The sequence below is a fragment of the Temnothorax nylanderi genome, unplaced genomic scaffold, assembly GCF_030848795.1.
Source record: "Temnothorax nylanderi isolate EJ_2023f unplaced genomic scaffold, tnyl_v1.0 TNYL_tig0263_pilon, whole genome shotgun sequence".
Classification (NCBI taxonomy): domain Eukaryota; kingdom Metazoa; phylum Arthropoda; class Insecta; order Hymenoptera; family Formicidae; genus Temnothorax; species Temnothorax nylanderi.
In genome coordinates this window covers 31,116-52,487 of record NW_027249325.1, presented here as the reverse complement: position 1 = coordinate 52,487, position 21,372 = coordinate 31,116, and the positions used below count along the sequence as shown (strand labels likewise).

Genomic DNA, 21,372 nt, shown 5'->3' with positions numbered 1-21,372 from the left:
CGACAACGGTGCAAAAATTGAAATCTCAAAAATGCCGGGGTTTAACCGTCACCCCCCCGGGGTTTATCCGTCACACTGCATTTTCAACACATATACATACATCTAATCCTGAAAAATGATAGGATACATTTTAATAATTGTTTTTTAAGAGAAAAATATAAAAATTTATTTAAAAATAATTGTTTTACTTATTCCATAAAACAATTTAGGCACGTGAATACAGATCCTGACAAGCGCACGCATGTGTTGTGTGCTCTACGCTCGCACGCAATGCACTGTTTCCCATATGCTCTGGTTGTCAACTTCTTTGAGCACACTCAGCACGTATTATCCAAGTCTTCGTCAGAATCTGACCGCTGCTGCTTCCTTGATTTCGATTTACGCCCACTGCTCGTCGAAGGCTGCGGTTCTGTTTGTGTGGCATTTTTTTTGGGCCGGCCTCTCTTTCTTGGCGCAGTGGCAGGTGTAGATTTTGACGTCTTTCTCGTAACAGGTTTTTCTTTTTTTTTCCGCATGGACTCCGCCTGCTCAACCGCCAATTCCGCCATTTCAGGCGAGTCAGTAAGAACGGCGCTCTTTCTTCGTTTTCGTCCTTTACGAGTCTGTTGCCTCGGAGCGGCTTTAGGAAATGCTCGAATACTTTGAAGCGTCGTGCTCAAGTTCTGTGTATCACCAGGACGTGACATGGAAGAAGCCGAGGGATCGAATTCGTTCTGGTCGGCTGCGTCGGATTCGGTTGTCTCCGGGTCGGCTGTGTCCGGTTCGGCTGCGTTGAGGTTGACTTCTTCGGGATGAGCGGAAGTAGAAGGCATCTCCCTATCCGTAACACTGCTCGGCAAAAATTCGTATTCCTGGAAAATGTCCGGGTTGAGTGGACAAATTCCAGTGCATTCAAACCCGGACACAATATTTTGATACGTTACGGCAAGTGGCAGTGACTTAGCCACGATTCCGGGGATATCGTATATTGTCATTGTTCTACCAGGATTCATCGACATCCAGTTATCACACTGTCCGTGTACACTTTTCTTTAACGGGCCAAAGACGGTGCGATCCAGCGGTTGCATTTTGTGCGAGCAATGTGGCGGTAATGATAGGAGAATGATTCCATTCGTTTTACAAAATTCGAGACCAGCGATGGACAAATGTGATTCGTGATTGTCGAGTATCAGTAAAACTGGGGCGTCGACGGAAGCACGCACGCGGGACTGGAAGAACTGTAAAAACTGGACAAAATGCTCCGCATTCATCCAGCCACTTGAATTCGCTACACCTGTGCAGCCTGGTGGTCCGCCGTTAAGGAAATGTTCCTTGAAATTTTTACGAGGAAAAATAAAAAATGGAGGTAGAAAATGCCCGGTCGCTGACACCGCCATCGCCAAAGTTACGAGGGTTCCTCTTTCCGCAGAAGTCACTCGCCCGACTTGTTTCACTCCTCGACGTCCAATGACTCTATTCGGTGTCTGCACGGTTGTAATTCCTGTCTCATCCATATTCCATATGCAGTGAGCCTGGAAATGATGAGAAACGTTATTTTTAACCAAAACTGGCAACATTTATTCATTACTGGCAACATTATTCATTAGTTAACACACCTGGAAATGATGTTTATCCATCAGAGATCTTAGCAGCGCAAAGAACCTTTCTACATTTGTTCGATTGAAACTGGTGGCACGTGCTAAACTTGTCGCTTCTGGTTTGCGTATAGATAACATTGGATGTCGTTTGAGAAAGCTGCTTAGCCAATCTTCACCGGCCATGCGAGCGGCTTCCCACGATGCTGGTACCTTCAGATTTAATTTTTTGGCTAAATCAAAGGCTAAACCACGGGTTTCCTTCGCAGATAGCCCAAAGTACATATCGTTGCAATGTACTAAGTATTCCACCAAAGTCTTTTCAGTTTCAGAGTCCATAATCTACATTTGAAATTAAGACGTTGCATGAATATAAACTTTGCTGAGCAGAGTGCATGCTTTTAAAAATTAATAATCGTTAAGTACTCACCGAGGTATATCCTTTATGTAGTACGACCACGTCATCCAAATTTTCTATCTCATCTTTGTTCTTCTTCAACCAGTCGTTCAACGTGGTTCTCCGGACATCGAATTGTTTTGCGGCTGCGGAAACGCTCGTTTTATCTTTTCTCACCGCAAGAACTGCCTTCTTGAGTTGCTCCTTGTCGACGGGAGTCGTTTTGCGACGAAACGTGCGTACCATTTCCCTCCTATACAAACTGACGCACGTGCAAGGGAAGACAGAATCACGCTCGAGCGAGGGAAACCTAACCTGAAATCGCCGTGAGCCGAAGTCGTGCGCCCGTCGCGCCACAGTGACGAGACTGACGGATAAATCCCGGGTGCTTACTGACGGATAGGCCCCAAGCACAAGTTTCAGGTTTGATCGCCCACGAAATATTAGACATCAACGATAATGAAAAAACTACACTGGATTCGTGTTCAGCATGCATTACTCTTTATAATCATGTACTTTGAGATTTGGAGAGCAAATATTATTGCAGATATTACAAAATTTCCACGCGCAGAAAATTTCACTTTCACCTTCCGAAAACACGTTTGCCCTCGTAAAAATCATAACACGGCAGATAACCTGCCGAAACTCCGTTGGTCACATGGGTACCATAAGCAGCGTTTACAACGTTAATAGCGAGTTCGCACAATATACAGGTTCCGAGATATTTGATTTGACGGTTCAACCCCGGCGACGGTTAGGCCCCGGTCTCCCCTACTTTTTACATGTATAACATAAGTATTAATATATACAATAAATATTTTTTATATGCTGTTTATATATATATGTGTTATTTATTCCCTATTTTCTTATTACTTTTTTACTATATTTTCTTTAAATATTAATTTATTACTGTTAATTACTATCAAAGTTTCTACTTTCAACTCATTCACTCTCTTTTTTTCTCTTTCTCTCTTTCTCTCGTAATATTTTAAAACGTTTTAAATTAAAATTTCAATGTATTTTTATTAATAATTAATAAGTTTTTATATTTCATAGCAATAGAGATTTCATAAAACCGGCGCGAATTGCAGAAAAATGGCGGACCAATCAGAGCGTGCTCCCTGATGTCTAGACTCTGATTAGAGGGTCTCTAATTTAAATGTGCCTCTAAATCCGTTAGAAAAGGAAAGACAGTAAGAAGAAAAGAGACAGAGGTAGTGCTTTATTTCGCGCATGCGCAATCCGTTTTGGCCAACACGAAATCAGAGGAGTTGCGCTACTGTATATACTGTGACGTGGGTGCCGCGCGTCGGAACGTGCACGCGGACACGGCGACACGTAGGTGTTGCATCTGCTTTGTCCGCGCCACCGCGTGCGCCACGCGTGTCCTCGGGGAACGGAAGACTGCCTCTCCCTCGCTAGGGTGACGTGTGCCGGGTCGCGGATACGGACCTCCGTCGCGCTTTTTTCGCCGCCGAGACTGCCGAGAGACGGAATTTGGGCCTAACGTACCTACTGCATCCCGAGTTCGCGGAAATATTAAAAGATAGACAAAGAAGTTCACAAACTATTAAACCGTTGGGGTGTATCTCAACCAACAGTTATTGATAGATTCAAAGGTAAGTACACTTCTATTGTAAATACTGCATGACTGCGATTTTCCGTGCTTACTTCTCTCACCTTATATATGTATGCAAAATTACCGTTCGGCATTATTCCACGATCTCACAATCATAGCGTATATATGTGAGATCTAGATTCTAGAAATATCGAGAGCGCTCTATCACGTGATCGATATACAGGTGACATGCCGCGACCGCGTGTGTGTGCGTGCCGGGCCTGTCGAAAGTACGGGTCGGAGCGGCACTAGCGGCAGTCGTTTACCGGCCGCCGAACGATAAGACGGATTAATGTACTTGCAATGTATTTAGAATAAAGTATCTTACATATATTCTTTTATCTTCTAATTTGATAGGTAAAATAATATTCGCTGACTGATCATACGGAATGATGCCGAACGGTAACTTTGCATACATATAAGGTTAAAGAAGTAAGCATCCTGAACAATAACTTTGCATTATATATATGAATAAACTTCTTAATACACTGAGAAAAAAATGTTCTGGATTTTAGTAAATATTAGTTTGCATACAACTGTGACTCCATTTATTAAAATAAAGAAAATTTTCCTTTTTATTAGTATATTTTTTTCCTAGTGAATAGGGGAGACCGGGGCCTAACCGTCGCCGGGGTTGAACCGTCATATCAAATATCTCGGAACCTGTATATTGTGCGAACTCGCTATTAACGTTGTAAACGCTGCTTATGGTACCCATGTGACCAACGGAGTTTCGGCAGGTTATCTGCCGTGTTATGATTTTTACGAGGGCAAACGTGTTTTCGGAAGGTGAAAGTGAAATTTTCTGCGCGTGGAAATTTTGTAATATCTGCAATAATATTTGCTCTCCAAATCTCAAAGTACATGCCCAATAAGCACAAGTACGTCTTATGTACGTACAATGGACATCCATGTCGGACATTGTGTACATCCACTGGACGTCCATATTAAGTACGACGGACGTACAGTGGACGTCCATTGTATATCCGTTTGCAACTGGGCTGGACATCCATAGGACATCCATTATTGGACATTAACGGACGTACTTTGGACCTTTTATGGACGAAATTTATACCTTTACTGGACATATTTCGGCTTCTTATTATACGTACATAATTTAGAATTAATTAGGTAATAAAATTAATAACGATTTAGTGAAAAACTGAAATAGTTTTATTTTATACAGTTTTATATTATCACAGTATACATATACTTATTATTATTACTGCACTTACAGTATCACTGCAGTATTTTGTAATACTGCAATACATTTATTAAATTAAACTATAATAATATTTATATATGTATATATAGCTACATATAACTAACTCTTTTATAATCTAATATTCTATATAAATTAATAATTTGTATATATAAACTATATATATATATATGTATATAAACTAAAATATAAACGAAAAAAAATATAAACCATAATAAAAAATGAAAGCGATGATGAGTTTCTCAGGTAAGTTATTAATAAATGATTCGACCAATTAATTTTCAGCATCTGCCAAACCTTCACGCGCAGTTTCTGCACCAGTAGAGGTTTCTCCCACAGTAACTTCTCGTGTATGCAATTAAAAATTAATTTTCCTCAATATCATTATTATTCTCTCCACGTTTCTTATTATTATTATTACTACGTTCTTTGGCTCTTCTTAACCACTTTTGGATTGCTTCTTCGCACTCTTTATTAGTAGAATTTGGGATGCTTTTTTTGACAGAACCTATAATATAAAAACAGGGTAAAAAATAATTAGAAAATTGTAAATAGTATAATTGTAAATAGTAAAATTGTAAATAGTAATTGTATATTGTATATTTGATAATCTACGAAGGAAGAATGATTTTAATAAAATCGTTAAATAAAAGATAATCGGTAAATAAAAGATAATCTAAAAAACTACTTACCAATTATCAAATCCGCTAATTTTAATTTGTTAAAAGTTTTTTTGGCTCGCCTTCCCAACCAGCTATAGGTTGATGCAAGGTCATTTGTTATTAATATTTGCAAAGCTCTTTGAGTAAAATTTTGTACAGAACTTCCACCAATTTTTGCAAGTTCATTCATCTGTAAAATTCAAAATAAAAATAATAATCAACTAAAATTTCATTAATTAATAAAGTATATTTGTAAAACTGCAATAAATATGTAACATATATATGTGAGAATAACACATTCATAAAAAATTACCGCAACGTTAAAATTTTTCTCGTCGTTTAGGTGTTCATCGACGCGGATTAGGTCTTCCTCGTCTTGTAACGGAAAATTAAACATTGTGAGGAATGAAGTTGTTGCTTCCTCCACTTCATGAGTCACCTTATTCGTAAGAATACGATTAACCGATGTGGTTAATTCGTTAAGTGAATCTGTATATTGCCACATGCTGGCTTTCAATAGATTTTGTTGGCGGATGATTTCTCGAAAATATTTTTCTGGAAAAAAGTTTAATATATTTATTAATCGTGTCGAACATGTAATAATAATTTAATTTTATAATAAGATTAATGATAATTCTATCGAAAATAACTGTACATAAAATATATATTACTCGCAATCGCAAAATTTGCCTATTGCCCGAATTTTTTAACCAATGCAATATATGGCTTAAATGTCCATAACGCGTTCTGAGTACTTTATTTTGGCCACAACGCGTTGTGTTTTCCAACGCTCAGTGGCCAAAATAAATATCCAGAACGTGTTGTGGACATTTAAACTTATCCATATCGCATTGGTTAAAAATTCGGGCAATGGGCAAATTTTGCGATTGCAAATAACATATACATACCACAGTTGTGTTTTATATGTACAGGACAACATTTACATTCTTGTTCATTAACATTCAATGGTTTATCGTTGTCATCTAAAGATTCGTTATTACCTACAAAATTTACAAAAAATACATTATAAGCTTTTGCATTTTGTAAAGGTGCTTAATAGTTGTGATTAATAATTATATATATTATAAAAAATAATTTACCAATTGATAAATTCCTTTCAAATTTCTCATTTCGAATTCTATCGTTATTAGTAGCTTGACTCTTTTGTTTCGGCTTTCTTTTACTTATAAAAGTACTGGTGTCTGGAAGAAAAAATTAGGAACTAAATGATTGAATGTTTTTTGAATTTATAAAGTATTCGCGACTGTTTTCTTTTATCCCTAAAAATTTACGTTATACTTTTATTTTAAAAAGATTTTAAAAAGTAAAATAACGCCAGATACTACTATGTCTCTTCATTTATAAGATAATTAATTTTTAACAAAATTTATATAATGTAGCAAATAAATACATGCATACGAACCATTCGTTAAATGTGGAGGAGTCGGCAATTTAGTCGGCAATTTATTATTATCGTCTGATGATGATAGAACATCCTCATCAAATGAAGAGCCAAACGTTTTTTTTATTATTCTCCTTTTATTTCTGTCAGATTCTGTTTCATTCTGTTTAGATCTGTCAGAATTTACATCGGACGAATATTCCGCCCGTTTACACTTTTTTTCTGCTGTTGAATAATCATCTAAAACAAAATAAATATAACATGACGACAATGCAATAAATAGATTTTTTGTCAATTGATACATAAGAACACAATAAGTAATATATTTACAAAAAGTTCCATTTCGTATAAGCCGAATAGGATATGAAGGCCAAGAAGTATTAAGTGCATCGTGATTTTTTACTGCAGCTTTCAACTTGTCAGGTGTAAGCGTCGGCCAATAACATTTGTCATTTAGTATCCAATTTGATGGAACTACTTCAACACAATCTTCATCAGTGAAAATCACAATAGTCCATGTCTTTGTCATTTTTCCTGCAAATTATTAACAATTTGTGTACGCAACTTCAAATCGATCATTTTAAATATTTGGAATCAAGCCGTTAACAAACAGAAGGGAATTCAATTTTTTATCTTATCGTAAAATTTATTTGTTAGGTGTATATATTCTCAGAACAATTGAATATTATAATAATATTCTTTGGAATATTATTCATCATTTTTAAAAATACTGAGAAGTTAATAAATTTAATATTTAAGAAATACATCTCTATTTTTATTAATTTTAATTGTAAAATATGATCTTAATAAATATAATCTAAAATAATTTTAATTGTAAAATATAAAAATAAATTGTAAAATGACATTTAAATAATCCTAAATTAAAATTTTTTTATATATAAAAGTAAAATTATTAAAATCTATAAAATTCAATTAGACGCGGAATGAAGTAAGGGAAAAATAACAAATTTATCTTTAAAATGTAATCTTATACATTTATGCGATATTTCACTTATATTCCAACTTTGAAGATCGTTAACAACGTTATCAACTAAATATATACCCAAATCAGAAGAATTACATGGTTCATTATAAAAATCTTTTTTTGAATTATATTTATTTCCAATTATTACTATATTTTTATCGTTACTAGCAATATTTTTAATTAAAACAATGTCACCATTATTTAAACTACAACAATTATTTGGATCTTTTATTTTTAGAGTAAAATTAGAAAATACAATTTTTTCCCATTGACTAGTACACAAAAATTGATTTAAAGGTCCGTTATTATGTTTATTGAATAATTTGGGTTTCACATTCAAATTATTTTCTTCACTTAATTCTGCAAAATTTTCTTCATATATACGATTAACTATTTGTTGCAATGGTTTATCTTTTTTTCTAATATATCCTTTTATCTTTTGCATATGATTTTCAAAGGGATAAGCACTGTATTCTTGTAACATTCCAAACTTTTTTACATCATCGCATAAATGTAATAAGTTATGAATATTAATTGAACAATTATCTTTGCCATACAAAATTATATAACTTTTTACAAAATAATTAAGAAGAGAATTAGCGTAATCTAAATATCTAACATGATGGAGAGATGATAAAATAGTGACAGCTACATTTAAAGACATAAAATTGAGATAATTGTCTCGATTAAGTACAGATTTTAAAACAACAGGACCTGTGTACAATAAAAATTGTCTAAATTCTGTAGCTTTCCATCTTCTACTTTCTTCTAATGATCTAGGTGTACGATTAAATTCTAAAGGGATATTTTTAATTTGATTTATTAATAAATCAGAAATTTGTGTAATTTGTGCATGAGATAATTTTACTGATGGTTTACCAAAACACCACATAATCACTACAGTTTTTGTAACGCCTAAATCAATTAAATGCATCGGCTCGACAGGAAAATCACGAATCATATCTAAATGTTCGATTAATTCAAGATCAGAAGTTTTTGAACTTATGTGATGTTCTTCTTGAGATTTTGATCTAAATTCTAAATCGGTTCTATCACGGAATTTATTTAAATTCGAGAAACAAACTCTACCGTTAATATAATCCCCTTCTATAACACATTTTGTACATGAATAATAACCGGTATGACCTTTTGTAAATTTAATAAACGCCTTAGCAGGTGTATCGCAAATAAAACCTTTAATTTTGAAGGGATAATTAAAACTTTTGTTCTCTTTATTTATTATGATACCGTGTGTTGACAAATTGATAACTTCGGCAATAAAATCTTTTAAAAATAAATTTGCTTCATCTGGCTTTTTTTCCCCGTGATATATACCTACAATACTTACTTTATTACGATTTTCAACTAAACTACATAGTATTGGCCACAACTGCTGATTCGAACTTTTAAAAAGTGGTAAACCATCAATATTTATGTAAACTTCTATTTGTTGCAAATTTTTTAAAGATACAAATGAACATAATTTATGAATACAATTATTCAAACCAAAATGATAATAATGTCCTGGTTCAACAATCTTCAACGTATTTTTTCTAGGAGTTTTTAATAATACGCGAGCATCCGAAGGTAATTCATCATGTTCTGATTTTAAAATAGCTAATAATTCGTTAATTGCAACATGAGTAATTTTATTTTTCCAAGCCCAAGTAGCAAGTTGTGATCGTAGAGAACATTTATTGGTTGTATTATTGGAATTTTCATAATTATTAATTGATTCGTTATTAAATGATTCGTTATTCAAAGTGCTTTCATTAAAATCTATAATGAAATCATTATTGGATGTATCACTATCTGAACTCTCTAAACTTTCTAATATATTATTATCAAATTCAATATTATCAAAATTATTATCCAAATCAATGCAATTAAATTGTTCATTAATATTTGTTTCATTATTCAAATCATTATTATTTAAATATTGAGCAAAAGCTTGATCAGATTCAACTGAATTTATCGTAGAATCTGTACTAGCTTTTGCTCGCCTATAATATTTAGTTGCAATTTTAGGCATACTCACTTATTTTCCAAGAATTTCCTAAAGGCAACACAGTCCTTAAGTGTGATCTTGTAAATTAACTGTACCAATGGTGTTGCGTAACCTTCCTCAATGGGTTTTTCAAAGCAACAGATCTTCCAGAGCTATATAAAATAAAAAATGTTTTTAATTTATAGGATTTAAAAGTATTAATTTATTCTAAAGAAGATATAAAATAAGAATGAGTTTAGATGAAGCATATTCTACATTTTGAGTCAATGCGCTAAGTCAAATACATGGGCTGCTTTCCAACAATGACACAGTGCGACATAGTATCATTCTATTGTCTTTCAATACCAGTGAACAGCAAAGATAAAATAATACTGTGTCATACTGTGTCGTTGCTGGAAAACACTCATGATTAACAGGTTGTATGTACATACAATATGTGAAAATCTGAAATATGTATTATACATGAATGAATATTGTTAGTTCATTAAAAAGTTAGTTTATTTTATTAAAAATATCATCTAAAAATATAAATTAATTTTAGATGTAGCAAAATGTATATAGCGTATTCTACAATGAGACAGAAGTCAGCAATCAGACGATATAAGCGAGTCATAAGCCTGTTTTAAAGCATTCATAAGTTGAAACGCAGTTGTCATAATGAGACAGAAGTCAGCGCAATCAGAAGATATAAGCGAGTCATAAGCAATTATAAAGCATTCATAAGTTGGAACGCAGGTGTCATAAAAGATTGGCAAAAATCCAATCCTTGTCACTGATAGCTTATAGCTGCTTCTGTCTCATTGTAGAATAGGCTTATATCTTTTATGAACATACATACAATTATATTTTCAAGCAGATTTTCAATATCAAAGTACAACACGTACATTTCCATAAAATATATTGATACATTTTATTTTTAAAAGAAATTATAATTGCCATAAATAAATAAATAAATACGATGCTTTATATATTCTATTCTCGCTTGATAAAAAAATGTATCGTCATATAAAATACTAATATCTTAGGTTATGAAATAATTAGCTAAAATATTATATATTAAATACATATAAAATTATACATATATACTTACATTGTTAATTCTCCGTTCCGTATGCAGTTGAGACCACTGATGAGTAGCCCAGAAATGGGCTGATTTAATATAGAGCACTCAAACGAGAAACAATGAGAACACGTGTGTCGTGAGACTTTCCAGGAGAGTCGCCGGTACACGAGTAAGGCTGGTGCGTGCGCTGCCATCGCTGCACGAGCCCGCCAAATCTGATCACGTGATCGCGCTCGACCAATCCGCGCAAGACTTGTGTATAGCAGTATTTTCTTTATCGCGTGATACATGCGTGATACCATGGCCCAAGCGTGTGGTATCACACGCATGTATGGCGCCATAACAAAAGATTGCTATGCATGAAATTTTAATTTTATAAACATGATGACGGAAAAATAAGATCATGTCTTACGTGACGGAAAAGTGTTAAGCTACATGCCTTACAGAACTTTTTTTATGACAAAAAATCGAATAATGATAAGTCCAAAATAAGTCCATATAAAAACGTCCAATGGATGTACAGTATATACTCTTAAATGAATTATATAAAAGGGATCTTAAATGGACGTCCACTGGATGTCCACTGAACGTCCGTTTATATAGCCAATATATATCCTTGTATGGATGTACATTGGACGATCATATTATGTCCATGGACGTATGGTAGTAAAATGGACATAAAACGGACGTCCATAAGACATACGGTGCTATTTGGGTGATTATAAAGAGTAATGCATGCTGAACACGAATCCAGTGTAGTTTTTTCATTATCGTTGATGTCTAATATTTCGTGGGCGATCAAACCTGAAACTTGTGCTTGGGGCCTATCCGTCAGTAAGCACCCGGGATTTATCCGTCAGTCTCGTCACTGTGGCGCGACGGGCGCACGACTTCGGCTCACGGCGATTTCAGGTTAGGTTTCCCTCGCTCGAGCGTGATTCTGTCTTCCCTTGCACGTGCGTCAGTTTGTATAGGAGGGAAATGGTACGCACGTTTCGTCGCAAAACGACTCCCGTCGACAAGGAGCAACTCAAGAAGGCAGTTCTTGCGGTGAGAAAAGATAAAACGAGCGTTTCCGCAGCCGCAAAACAATTCGATGTCCGGAGAACCACGTTGAACGACTGGTTGAAGAAGAACAAAGATGAGATAGAAAATTTGGATGACGTGGTCGTACTACATAAAGGATATACCTCGGTGAGTACTTAACGATTATTAATTTTTAAAAGCATGCACTCTGCTCAGCAAAGTTTATATTCATGCAACGTCTTAATTTCAAATGTAGATTATGGACTCTGAAACTGAAAAGACTTTGGTGGAATACTTAGTACATTGCAACGATATGTACTTTGGGCTATCTGCGAAGGAAACCCGTGGTTTAGCCTTTGATTTAGCCAAAAAATTAAATCTGAAGGTACCAGCATCGTGGGAAGCCGCTCGCATGGCCGGTGAAGATTGGCTAAGCAGCTTTCTCAAACGACATCCAATGTTATCTATACGCAAACCAGAAGCGACAAGTTTAGCACGTGCCACCAGTTTCAATCGAACAAATGTAGAAAGGTTCTTTGCGCTGCTAAGATCTCTGATGGATAAACATCATTTCCAGGTGTGTTAACTAATGAATAATGTTGCCAGTAATGAATAAATGTTGCCAGTTTTGGTTAAAAATAACGTTTCTCATCATTTCCAGGCTCACTGCATATGGAATATGGATGAGACAGGAATTACAACCGTGCAGACACCGAATAGAGTCATTGGACGTCGAGGAGTGAAACAAGTCGGGCGAGTGACTTCTGCGGAAAGAGGAACCCTCGTAACTTTGGCGATGGCGGTGTCAGCGACCGGGCATTTTCTACCTCCATTTTTTATTTTTCCTCGTAAAAATTTCAAGGAACATTTCCTTAACGGCGGACCACCAGGCTGCACAGGTGTAGCGAATTCAAGTGGCTGGATGAATGCGGAGCATTTTGTCCAGTTTTTACAGTTCTTCCAGTCCCGCGTGCGTGCTTCCGTCGACGCCCCAGTTTTACTGATACTCGACAATCACGAATCACATTTGTCCATCGCTGGTCTCGAATTTTGTAAAACGAATGGAATCATTCTCCTATCATTACCGCCACATTGCTCGCACAAAATGCAACCGCTGGATCGCACCGTCTTTGGCCCGTTAAAGAAAAGTGTACACGGACAGTGTGATAACTGGATGTCGATGAATCCTGGTAGAACAATGACAATATACGATATCCCCGGAATCGTGGCTAAGTCACTGCCACTTGCCGTAACGTATCAAAATATTGTGTCCGGGTTTGAATGCACTGGAATTTGTCCACTCAACCCGGACATTTTCCAGGAATACGAATTTTTGCCGAGCAGTGTTACGGATAGGGAGATGCCTTCTACTTCCGCTCATCCCGAAGAAGTCAACCTCAACGCAGCCGAACCGGACACAGCCGACCCGGAGACAACCGAATCCGACGCAGCCGACCAGAACGAATTCGATCCCTCGGCTTCTTCCATGTCACGTCCTGGTGATACACAGAACTTGAGCACGACGCTTCAAAGTATTCGAGCATTTCCTAAAGCCGCTCCGAGGCAACAGACTCGTAAAGGACGAAAACGAAGAAAGAGCGCCGTTCTTACTGACTCGCCTGAAATGGCGGAATTGGCGGTTGAGCAGGCGGAGTCCATGCGGAAAAAAAAAGAAAAACCTGTTACGAGAAAGACGTCAAAATCTACACCTGCCACTGCGCCAAGAAAGAGAGGCCGGCCCAAAAAAAATGCCACACAAACAGAACCGCAGCCTTCGACGAGCAGTGGGCGTAAATCGAAATCAAGGAAGCAGCAGCGGTCAGATTCTGACGAAGACTTGGATAATACGTGCTGAGTGTGCTCAAAGAAGTTGACAACCAGAGCATATGGGAAACAGTGCATTGCGTGCGAGCGTAGAGCACACAACACATGCGTGCGCTTGTCAGGATCTGTATTCACGTGCCTAAATTGTTTTATGGAATAAGTAAAACAATTATTTTTAAATAAATTTTTATATTTTTCTCTTAAAAAACAATTATTAAAATGTATCCTATCATTTTTCAGGATTAGATGTATGTATATGTGTTGAAAATGCAGTGTGACGGATAAACCCCGGGGGGGTGACGGTTAAACCCCGGCATTTTTGAGATTTCAATTTTTGCACCGTTGTCGTTTTTGCTTTATACCGGTTAAACAAAGCGACGTAGATAAAAATTTTCTATATAAATTTTGTAGCTAAAAGTTCAATCTTTACAGTGGTATACTATATTTAACTACAATTATTTATTTTCTTGTTAAAAATCGGCACCGAAAAAAAACTGACGGTTAGGCCCCGGTCTCCCCTACACATATACTAATAAAAAGGAAAATTTTCTTCATTTTAGTAAATAGAGTCACAGTTGTATGCAAACTAATATTTACTAAAATCCAGAACATTTTTTTCTCAGTGTATTATCAAATTCTGTATCGATGGCTACAGTTGCCTTTTTTCATGACTAAACTGATTTTTGGCTTGTGTATTTTTGCAGTTAAATTGTATCGAACTTTCTAATTCGCTGGAAAAAGAGACGGCAAAATTGCAAGAGTTGCAAACTCACATCGTGAGTGCTAGTGAACGTGGTCACGAGCAAAGATTTGAACTTTGGACTGTTTTACAGTACGATATAAAAGCAGCGATAAAGGAGATTCTAATAAATTATGAAGCAGAATATATAAATAGTTCGTATTGCAAATGGAATTTATTTGATTTCTTGTCAATGAATTATTCGCTGGCTTCTTTATTATTTCGCTTGCAAAATATATCACGATATTAATTGCACGTTAATTTTTCTGTAGATGTAAAACAAGATGAAAATATCGATCCGAATTATGCGTTCGAACACGTGAGATAATTATTATTAAGCCGAAAAGTCACTGAAGCAGTGACATACCTGTGGAAGACGTTTACGAAATTGGAGGGAGCTCCCGAGATGGAAAATCTTTCCGTTACAGCGAAGGAGGAATGTTTATTTGCCTTTTTGCTGAAGATTTTCATAGAATCAGAGACTAAATCGACAGATAGAGACGACAATGCGAACGACGCGTGCAAATCGAAACAAGACGACAACAAGAGAGAGGAGATAACATTGCGAAAACGCGTTATGAATTACTTAAAAGTACGTGGCATACAAATAAGCGTTGCGATTCTTTTGAACTATTCGCTGTTATTATAATACATTGTGTTTCTGCAGAATTGTCTGGAATTTGCGACCGAGTTGGAGAAGGCGATACCGATGGCAGAAAAATTGCTGTTCTCCACATGCGCTGGAGACGCCGTCGAGTCGTGCACGTTTTTAGGAGTTGCTTTCCAATTTGGAGTAACTGGAGCGGCCGACTCCATGCGCGAGGCTCTGTTTCAAGTGTTTCATCGCGATCAATCTGTGCGTAATAACGTGGCCATGGTGTACAAGGGAATCTATCTCGATACAAATAACGACAAACGATCGACCCGTCAAATAGCCGTTGCCCGTGCGAATCGTCTGATCGAATTGCTGAAGGAATTGAAGCCTGGACAGAGCCAGGCTTTGACTTTGTTGATTGTGACGTGGTACGAGAACAAAGAATTAAACAGTGAATTGCTGCAGGTAAGTTAGGTAAATGTACCAATGCCTGGAGAGTTAGTGGATACGTACCTATGTCTGGACACCTTTATCATGTTTATGGGTTAAAAATTTTTAACCCATAAACATTGTAGTGTTTTTAATTACCTACATTTAAAAAAAAAACGTTCAAATTTTAGTAGTTTTAACCGGTTCCGAGATAACGCACTTTTTTGGTCTAATTTGCCTCTATTATCTCCTTTAGTCATACTCTTCAAACTCTCCAATTAACTTTGCATTAAATCAAGGCATATATGAGGTGAAGGTCGAGATTTAAGATGGAATACGGATGGACCGCTCTATCACACATTACTAAATGTATTTAATATTGATTTCGTTCGACGATAAATTATAAATATTTTGATTGTTTTAAAAATAAATTGAGAATATATTCTAATGAATGCTATATGTTCGAGAGCACGCGGTTGCGCGAGATAGCGCGAGGTAACAGACGACCACAAAAAATAGCAAGCACAGAAATTGAATAAACAAACTATATTTACAGAAGTTTATGTACAAAGTTTTATAGCGTGTCCCTTTCAGGCGACAAGCCGTGAGCGTTAGCGCGCACAGAGATTAGCGCGGCGAAGAAGCTGTTCCGCAAGCGAGTGCGAAGCGGCGGCGGTGTAGCAAAAGCGGTTACTCAAGCAAGCGAGAAAGCAAGAGCAAGTGCGGGATTCCAAGCGGAATGCGGTGTAACTCGGCGGAATATAGCGGTCGTACAAAGATACTGCGCGATATCGGCAAGCGAAATCGATTCCGCGGCGCAGCGGCGATCCCTTTATCACCTCCGTGGTGATGCTCCCTCCAGGCCGATCACCGATGATTTCGGGCGGGTGATTGGCCCTCGGCGGCCTACGTCATCGCGTTGACGTCACGATTTCGGTTGGAGCTCCGACGTGCTCGTTACGTGTTTTCAATTGCCATGTTTATGGCATGGATCTTTCCTTAGTGAAAGCGTTGTTGTTTGACTTTATTTGTGCGCCCGGTCGGCCGTGGCTGTGTTTTGCCAGCAATTAGCGAACTTTCCGATGCGATGAAAGATCCATGCCATATTAAACATTGCCGTCGACAAATTCTCGAAGGGGCTACTTGACATGCGATTTTCAGCAAGGAAACAAGCGCAATCTCAAACACTATATGTGTAGGTTTTATGGGAAAAGTTCTCCATGAAATATCCGGACACATCGCTAATTGATAGCAGAACCGCGTTAATGATAATAACGATGATAGCTCAGGCGAAATCTAACATAGCATCTGATAATCTGGACGTGTTAATGAAGATAGGATTTGGTCCGCGCGCGAAGGACGATCTTCTTTTAGCGCGAGATGCTTGCAGAATGTTGTTAAAAATAAAACAAAGTAACAAAGATGTCGAAAACTCACCTGTAAGGTAAGCCTCAATGAGAATCCGATTCTCCGGATTCTAAGTATCCGATTCTCCGGATTTAAGAATGTTTAAAAAATGTTGTTTTTGGCCCCTAAATGTGAAATAAATAGACCTCAAAAAATCATTGTTTGAGCTCTTAAATGACAGAAAATAAAAATTATTCGTACTAATAGAAACATTGCAGGAATAGCTTAAACATGGTATAATAAATAATTATTATTTCCAGCCATTTTAGGACTTAAGCAATGATTTTTTAAGGATTTTTCTATTCACTTATTCATTATTCGTCTCACACTTAGAAAACAATTTTTTTACATCTTTCTTTTATTTTTTTTACATTTTGCTTTTACTTTTTTAACATCTTTCTTTATTTAAAATAGTGCAGAAAAAATTTTTTTGTTACATAAAATTGCATATTATTTTTTTTTATGTAGTTACGTTTTCCAAAATAATAAAATGGGTTCTTAAAATATATATATCTAAAATATATTTATATATCAATATTAAATATATTTATATGTCAGTAATATATGATATTTTTATTTTTTATTTTCCACCAGCATTTAAAACGTGTTTTGTTAAACAGAGACACACATGATCAGAAGAGATAACTGTGCAAAGTCTCTGTATTTTATAATTAGTTGTATTAATTCTTTTTTTGGTAGTGTTTCTCTGAGGTGATAAAAATTTCTTACAACTTGCAAAAATTACATCTGTAGGTCTTTTATTTGATATTGATATCTCCATTCAACACCTAATTACACATGCAATGTACATTTAATAGAAGTATTAGTAGCGACTATTCGAGTTTCCATTTTTTTAAATATGAAGACAATAAAAAATTAATGTAGTTTGAGAGAAACGCTGTAAAATAAAGAATATAAACAAACATTACAAAGGTAAAGGAGCTTGACAGCTTGATGATCAACGAACGAAATTCATTAACTCTGTAAATGTAATCCTGATTAACAATATGTCGTGCGTGCTTTATTTTTGCGTTTCTATTTTATAAGACACTGAAGATGGTTTGATGTTGAACCGAAACGTTTGTAATTTTGATTGGAATTTGGAATATATTAACGCTTACACTTTGTTACGGCTCGATGCTCCTTTACCTTTGTAATTAATTTCAAATTTGTGAGCCTTCTAGATTATATAAACAAACATGCTTTATAAAAGATAATATAATTTTATATTACCTGGTACTTCCGCCATAGAAAGTTGCTGATACTAATTAGCTGTCATTTTCGAATGCAGTTATTGAAAAAACAAAAATTGTGTTGAAAAGAAGAAAGTCTGCAGTTTTTAATGAGTATAAATAAAACTTAACAATGTTTGTATAATGATAATTAAATAAGCTAATGCATTAGCTTATTTGATTATTTATTTATTTTTTATTATTTCTTGTCAATAAAATAAATTGGTATACAAAATTTTGTTAAGTTTTATTTATATTCATTAAAACTGTAGACTTTCCTCTTTTCAACGCAATGTTTGTTTTTTCAATAACTGCATTCGAAAATGATATTTGATTAGTTTCAACAACTTCCTTTCGGACATCCTGTAATATAAAGTAGCTAATTCAGTTAAGCGACTGATTTGTCTGTTGTAGCAAAAATTTGTTGCTATAGTAGCTAAGTCCAAATAGTGAATAAATTTAGCTGGGACAGCAACAGCATTAGCTGTCCCTAGAATAGGGACACATCTTAGCTGTCACAGCTAAATTTTAGTTCCTGCTGCTAATCCTTTTTTTACGTGTAATATACAGATGATCTTAATTTTCTGAAACTGTACGGTGAACACTGTTTGATACGTAATAATTTTATAATCTTAGCTAATTATTATTTCTCTATGTTCTATGATTTTAGAATTGGTGAGCGCATAGTAGAGCGTGATCCGGATTATCGAGAGTGTTGAGTCGAGTGTTTTGGCCTTACGGTCGACGATAATATTGTGACGGTTAAAGATACCGTGTATCTAACGGGAATAATCAAATTATTTCATCAAGTAATATACAGGTGATCTTAATTTTCCAAAACTGTACGATGAATACTTTTTGATACGTAATAATTTTATAACCTTAGCTAATTATTATTTCTCTATGATATTAGAATTGTTGTGAAGATATCGGATCATTACGCAATGAATAGTACGTCAAACTCAAATAAGAGAAAGAGCTACAAAGCTTTTTTGGAGCCAGGGTTCTCAGCAGCGAAAGTGAACCGTCAAACATATCAACGATGGATGAAACACGTTCAAGAAGGTTAATATATTTTAACATTTACTTTTTACATGGACGTAGGAAATATCTGGACGGAGACGGAAGGCGATGCTGGAGTCGTCTGTAATACCGACCAAACGCACATCGCACTTTTCTATTTTTTTTCGCTTTCCTTGTACAGAATAAAAAATCCTCCAAAATTAAAGAAAATAAGCAAACAAATGTGGGTAAGTAGTATGTTTGGTCAGTATTACGGACGACTCCAGCATCCTCTTAACCCATTTCATATAGTTACATTTACAATAACAATATAATTTTCAGGAAATACAAGACCGAAACATTCGATGCGAAATGAGCAAACAGCTGGTACATTGGCGGATTTAATTCAGAGTGAGTTAAACACAACAGCAATTGATGTTTCGTTCAATGAAAATGAAGATATCAGCAATTTAAATGATATTGTTCACGATGATAACTATTGCAAAGAATCTGATAGAGATGTGAACTATAACGATGAAATCGACAATGATGGTTTTGTTTCCGAAGATGATTTTGATTTGTTTGAAAGTCCAGACATAAATTATAACACTGATGATAATACTATCATGTTCGAAGCTGCCGGTTTGTCGATTTCTTAAGTTTTTACAATGATCCAAGCTTTATGTTTACGTTATCATCATTCCGATGAATCTAGACATGCTTTACTAAATTTGATAAAAATTTTGGCTGGTCCAAAATTTAGGCATATTAATATTACTAAGTATACGATGTCAAAGAAGTATAACCCGCCTGCGGATAAAATATTGTATGTATTTTACTGTACACAATGTTACTGTTTACTGTTAAATCCACTCTCTAAAGATCATATTGGTAAGAATAAAAGTGCTACGTGCGGTCAGTGTGAGGAAAAATATCAAATTTCTACGAATTCTTCAAATTATTTTTTATCTATTAATGTTGAATATCAAATTCGCGCCTTGTTAGAAGATAAAATATGCGAGAAATTATAATGAATAATGTGGAAAACGTAAACACCAGATTACAAGAAATAAATAATATTTCGGATGTGTACGATAGTCACTTGTATAAGGATATTGCACGTAATAAAAAATGTAGAGTTTTAACTTTTAACTTTAATACAAATGGTTTTCCTGTATTCAAAAGTGGTAAAAACAGTATTTGGCCTGTGCTATTAATATTAAATGAGATACCGCCTAAATATAGATTTCAAACTTTAATTTTAGCAGGTTTGTGGATGACTAAATGTGAACCCAAAGCAGATTTTATGAATCTATATCTACAGATTTTCATTAAACAGATAGAAAAATTAATAAACAATGGTATCACTATATTGAATAGCAACAATGAAAACATTACATTTTTTTTACGGCCATTATGCGCATCAGTAGACTCAGTCGCTCGCCCTGTAATGCAAAACCGATATCAGTTTAACGGCTATTTTGGATGTAGTTGGTGCTATGCAAATTGTGAACATCTACATGGTTCTATGCGATATCCTTTTACAGAAAACGATTTACAGAGAAACCATGTAACATATCTAAAAGATGTAGAAGAAGTTAAGCGGTTGCAAAGACCAGTTAATGGTGTTAAAGGTCCTTCAATTTTGACAGAATTGAAATATTTTGGTTGTGTATGGGGATTTCCCGTAGAATATATGCACGGTCACTTGTTAGGAGTTGCGCGCCAAATGTGGGCTGAGTGGAACTCTCCTAGTTCTCCATTTTATTTATCGCGAAAGCAAAGAGACAATGTTGATAAAAGATTATTGAATATAAAGCCTCCGAAAGAAATCCATCGTTTACCGCGGTCATTTAAAGAAGGTAAACTTAAAGCGAGTGAATGGCGGTCATGGACTTTATTTTATAGTGTGCCGTGTCTTACAGGCATTTTAGACGATAATGCGTTAGCTTCGTTTGTACTTTTAGTGCGAAGTATTAATGTTCTTCTTTCTCAAAGTATTTCAGAAGAAGATTTAAAACAATGTGAAATTGATTTAACGCGTTTTGTTGGAGAAACTGAGATTTTATATGGTAAAAGCGTTATGACTTTCAATATTCACTCATTATTACATACAGTTCAAAGTGTTCGTATGAGTGGTCCACTATGGGCTACCTCCGCATTTCCGTATGAAAATGGTATTTTCCA

At 35.5% G+C, this 21,372-nt stretch overlaps 2 protein-coding genes across 6 annotated transcripts; one reads left to right on the top strand and one right to left on the bottom strand.

The window, feature by feature from the left end:
• The first annotated feature begins 3,273 nt into the window (after positions 1–3,273).
• LOC139780117 (condensin complex subunit 1-like) lies at positions 3,274–21,016 on the top strand. Of its 5 annotated transcripts, XM_071718618.1 has the most exons (9): positions 3,275–3,590; positions 14,486–14,675; positions 14,793–15,112; positions 15,188–15,580; positions 15,801–15,913; positions 16,744–16,988; positions 18,854–19,003; positions 19,097–19,248; positions 19,528–21,016. In XM_071718618.1, the coding sequence occupies exons 3-5, from the start codon at positions 14,927–14,929 to the stop codon at positions 15,870–15,872; spliced, it is 651 nt and encodes a 216-aa protein (XP_071574719.1). In that variant the 5' UTR covers positions 3,275–3,590; positions 14,486–14,675; positions 14,793–14,926; the 3' UTR covers positions 15,873–15,913; positions 16,744–16,988; positions 18,854–19,003; positions 19,097–19,248; positions 19,528–21,016. The 5 variants fall into 5 exon arrangements, with proteins under 5 accessions (XP_071574722.1, XP_071574723.1, XP_071574719.1 ...); XM_071718621.1 differs by lacking the exon at positions 15,801–15,913 and having other exon boundaries at positions 3,274–3,590; positions 16,139–16,988; XM_071718622.1 differs by lacking the exons at positions 15,801–15,913; positions 16,744–16,988 and having other exon boundaries at positions 3,274–3,590.
• Positions 4,909–10,177, bottom strand: LOC139780116 (uncharacterized). The gene is made up of 7 exons (XM_071718617.1): positions 9,899–10,177; positions 7,206–7,409; positions 6,897–7,115; positions 6,574–6,675; positions 5,787–6,028; positions 5,504–5,663; positions 4,909–5,319 (listed from the first exon to the last, which is right to left on the bottom strand). Exons 2-7 carry the CDS (start codon positions 7,402–7,404, stop codon positions 5,177–5,179), a joined length of 1,065 nt encoding a protein of 354 aa, XP_071574718.1. The 5' UTR covers positions 7,405–7,409; positions 9,899–10,177; the 3' UTR covers positions 4,909–5,176.
• Positions 21,017–21,372: the final 356 nt, after the last annotated feature.

Coding starts and splice junctions, on each gene's coding strand:
- LOC139780116 (XM_071718617.1), bottom strand. CDS start 7,404: ATGACAAAGACATGGACTATTGTGATTTTCACTGATGAAGATTGTGTT. Junction 6,676..6,896: donor TCCTCCACATTTAACGAATG/GTTCGTATGCAT, acceptor TTTTTCTTCCAG/ACACCAGTACTTTTATAAGT. Junction 5,320..5,503: donor ATTAGCGGATTTGATAATTG/GTAAGTAGTTTT, acceptor TTTATATTATAG/GTTCTGTCAAAAAAAGCATC.
- LOC139780117 (XM_071718618.1), top strand. CDS start 14,927: ATGGAAAATCTTTCCGTTACAGCGAAGGAGGAATGTTTATTTGCCTTT. Junction 15,113..15,187: donor GCGTTATGAATTACTTAAAA/GTACGTGGCATA, acceptor GTGTTTCTGCAG/AATTGTCTGGAATTTGCGAC. Junction 15,581..15,800: donor TAAACAGTGAATTGCTGCAG/GTAAGTTAGGTA, acceptor TATCTCCTTTAG/TCATACTCTTCAAACTCTCC.